Below are 3,282 nucleotides of genomic sequence, written 5' to 3'. Positions count from 1 at the left end.
AGGCCCTTTGGCAAATGTTTTGAAAAGTTTAATAATTAAACTAATTAATGATCTTTTAGAGTGATAGTAGTTACAGTAGGGCCTCCTACACATTCTCCTCCAAAGAATAATTTTAACTTTAAAATATGGTAAGACTTTCTTAAGGTAGATTATTACAGTTTGATACCTTAAAAACTGTTTTTAAGGTATCAAACCATAATAATCTACCTTAAAAACTCTATAATTTAAGTTGAAGCCTTGCTGACAAAAATTAAAAAAACACTGGTGTAAGTTAGGCAAATATTGTAAATGACTAAGTTTTCATTTTCAGTAGTATTAATTTATTATTGTGAAAAAATACACCCACAAGCTACATTAGTATATATATTTTTTATTATTTAACACACACAAACATTATAATCTGTGCCAAAAAAATTAAGAATTATTTGAAAAAACTACATACAGTACAAATAACTTGTGTATTTAACAAAATACATATAATAAATACATCAGATTAATTATAACATACATACTCAAAGTAAGTGCCAAAATGCATCCTTCTTTGCGTTCTTTTTTGGGTTTTCTGCAACTCTTGTCCTGGAATCGTCTGCAGACCGGTGGCTCCTCAGCCATTTAGTGACGTACGTCTCAGGCTGCCATTCTTGGAGAGGTGGACCTTGGATTTTTATGAACATCAATGATGATACATGAGCAACAGTCAAAGCGTTTCTTGATGGTGTAACCATATTGTTCATACAACTGAAACCCCGTTCACAATCAGCTGAGCTGCAAGGTATTATTTTAGTGCAGTTTAACAGTTCTTGCAATCCATCAGGCACTTGTCGGCTGTTGTCCAAATAGTCTCTGTAGGCAGAGACAGCTTTGTTGACGTTCAATTTAAATCTCTTGCACAGTTGCTCTACTTGAGTTTGACCAAAACTTGGTGGAATGCAGGTTGGCCAATACTCAGGTTCTAATACTTTAAAAGAGTTTATAAGATCTTCATATTGGGCTTCCCCATCAAATGTGGTGACAAACATTCTTTGCTTTAGGTTATTTATAACACTAGAAATAAGTTGCTGTCCATTGAACGATACAATTTTTGGATTAGTTTTTAACACAACTGATGCAAAATTTCCTTCTTTTATGGCGATTTGTGCTTCCAGAACTTTCGTGCCTGGCTTCTCCTTTAAGTGCTCTAAATATCTTACGGATCTGTTTATCAGTTTGTCTGCATACACAATAGAAGTGTTTCTATTCTCTAAGCTCTCTGATAACAAAGCCAATTCAGCAAGAATGTCAAACATAAAGGCCAAGTTTAGTAGAAAACTCTGAGATGTTAGCCTATTTAATAAACCACTATATTTGCTTTTTTCAGTCGATGTTCTGTCAGGATCGTTTATGGTTTTAGAGAAATGGTTTGCCAAAGCTTGAAAGCCAAACCACACAGCCGAAACGGTACGAAAGCTACTGGCTACCCATCTTGTGCTCAACACTCTTCCGATTTTGTTCATCTGAATGTCAAGTTCTTGTGCACAGTCTTTTAACTCACGCTTGTTTTTTGGAGAGGCGCTGTACAGCGAGTACAGTTTGTCCATAAATATCTGGAAATGATTCACTCCGGCCACTTCGCTGACTGCGTCCCCAATAGCCAATTCCAATCTGTGATTTAAACAGTGCCAAACGATTATATCAGGGTACAAAGTTGAAAACCTCTTTGCCACTCCTGAGTGTTTCCCTAACATAACACTAGCCCCGTCACTTGTGAAAGAAACTAAGTTCTGTTTTAAATAACCATTGTCAAACCCATATTGTTCAAGGCACTTAAGTGTACTGTTAAAAACAGATTCGGCCCTTTGATCAGGAAGTTCAACTAGATCTAAGAACAAAATGTTAGGGGACTTTTCTTTACTTATTTCACACTTCAAATAAATTATGAGTACTGACTTTGAACTTATGCTGGTGGATTCATCAATAATGATAGAAATTTTCCCAGAAACTTCCTTAACCTTATTCAATATTCTTAACTTCATCTCTTTTGATATATGATCAATAATTTCTACAGCACTGTATCTTGAATGAAGGCCTACACCGATATCTACTCCATTTAGTTTTTGAAGTTCTAATAAACCGAAATGATCGTTATATGGTCGGTCGTTCTTAGCTATGTAGTAAGCTGACCTAAAAATAGCTTTAGTTGATTCCATGTGAGCTGTATTTGCAGAATCAACTAATTGCGTAATAGGATTTTTATGAGAGGATTCAACAATGGCCTGAGCAGTACTATGTGCTTTGGACTGTTTGTGCTCTATAATTTTTTTTCTAAGTGATTTGAGCTGGTTAGTTCGGTTTGAGCCGTAACAGCTAACTTGAAATGTGCGCCACTCATGACTTAAAGAAACGTGTTCTTTCTTAAAAGCACCCATAGTTGTGACTTCAAAACAAACTTTGCAGCCTAATTTACCTTCTTTGTAATCTATCCAAGGATAAGTTTCCTTCTTACGAGTCCACATCTCTTCTGTCCAAACGTCAGGCCATTTTGTTTCTTTTTCCTTATTCGTTGATGTGCTGGGTTCACTTATTTGTTCGTTTTTATTTAAAGAGTTTCCAATCGCTAATTCATCAACCGAAACAACATTGGATTTATCTTGCTTGGTTCCTTTAGGTAGGCCTAACGTGTTTAGTTCACGTTTCACCGACGCACTAAAAAATGAGGTTAAAGTTTTTTGTTTAGGTTTAGAGTTATCCATAGCGATACTACAGGTAGCTTATGTCAACAGATTTGGACGTTGGGCAAAGATAACACAACTATTAAAACTATTTCACCTCTTCCAGTAGGTATCCGCGACACGTAACGTAATAATTGGAGCAGAAACACTAAATTAATATACAGTGCACGTGCACTATGCAAAGCAGACGAGACGCAACTACAACTGGAACTGAGCAGGATTAGCATGGCCGGGTGGGCTGGAGATGCGCAGTAGCTACGGAGTGGATTTCAGTGGTGGGGGAAGCGACTCCGGCGACTCAGTCTGTTGCCGCTCTCACTGCCGTGTGTATCGCTCCAGTCTACAGTGTACAGGGCCAGCTCGCTCCGCTACCGCTCCTCGGGCGGGGCGCGGGTGATCGGAGCGTCGAGTGAGCTAGAGAGAAATCGAGGGGGAGAGGCGAGAGATAAGAAGGACACAATATTTCAATATTGTTGTGGCTATTCCTCCTTCCGTGGTGGGGGGAGGGTTGTGGTGACACGGACACGGTAGTGCTGGGCGCGGACCGCTGAGATGTCTATCATGTCTATCCATC

The 3,282-nt window shown here is 38.4% G+C and overlaps 1 protein-coding gene across 1 annotated transcript; it reads right to left on the bottom strand.

The window, feature by feature from the left end:
- Positions 1-512: 512 nt before the first annotated feature.
- On the bottom strand, positions 513-2,729 carry LOC126886126 (E3 SUMO-protein ligase KIAA1586-like). Its single transcript, XM_050652970.1, has one exon. The coding sequence runs from the start codon at positions 2,727-2,729 to the stop codon at positions 513-515; it is 2,217 nt and encodes a 738-aa protein (XP_050508927.1).
- Positions 2,730-3,282: the final 553 nt, after the last annotated feature.

Source organism: Diabrotica virgifera, chromosome 6 (genome assembly GCF_917563875.1).
Source record: "Diabrotica virgifera virgifera chromosome 6, PGI_DIABVI_V3a".
NCBI classification, from domain to species: Eukaryota; Metazoa; Arthropoda; class Insecta; order Coleoptera; family Chrysomelidae; genus Diabrotica; species Diabrotica virgifera.
Note: the sequence above shows the minus strand (reverse complement) of the source record. Positions and strands in the feature narration are given on the sequence as shown.

Excerpts from the sequence above, each read along its gene's own strand:
- LOC126886126 (XM_050652970.1), bottom strand. The coding sequence starts at position 2,729 with ATGGATAACTCTAAACCTAAACAAAAAACTTTAACCTCATTTTTTAGT.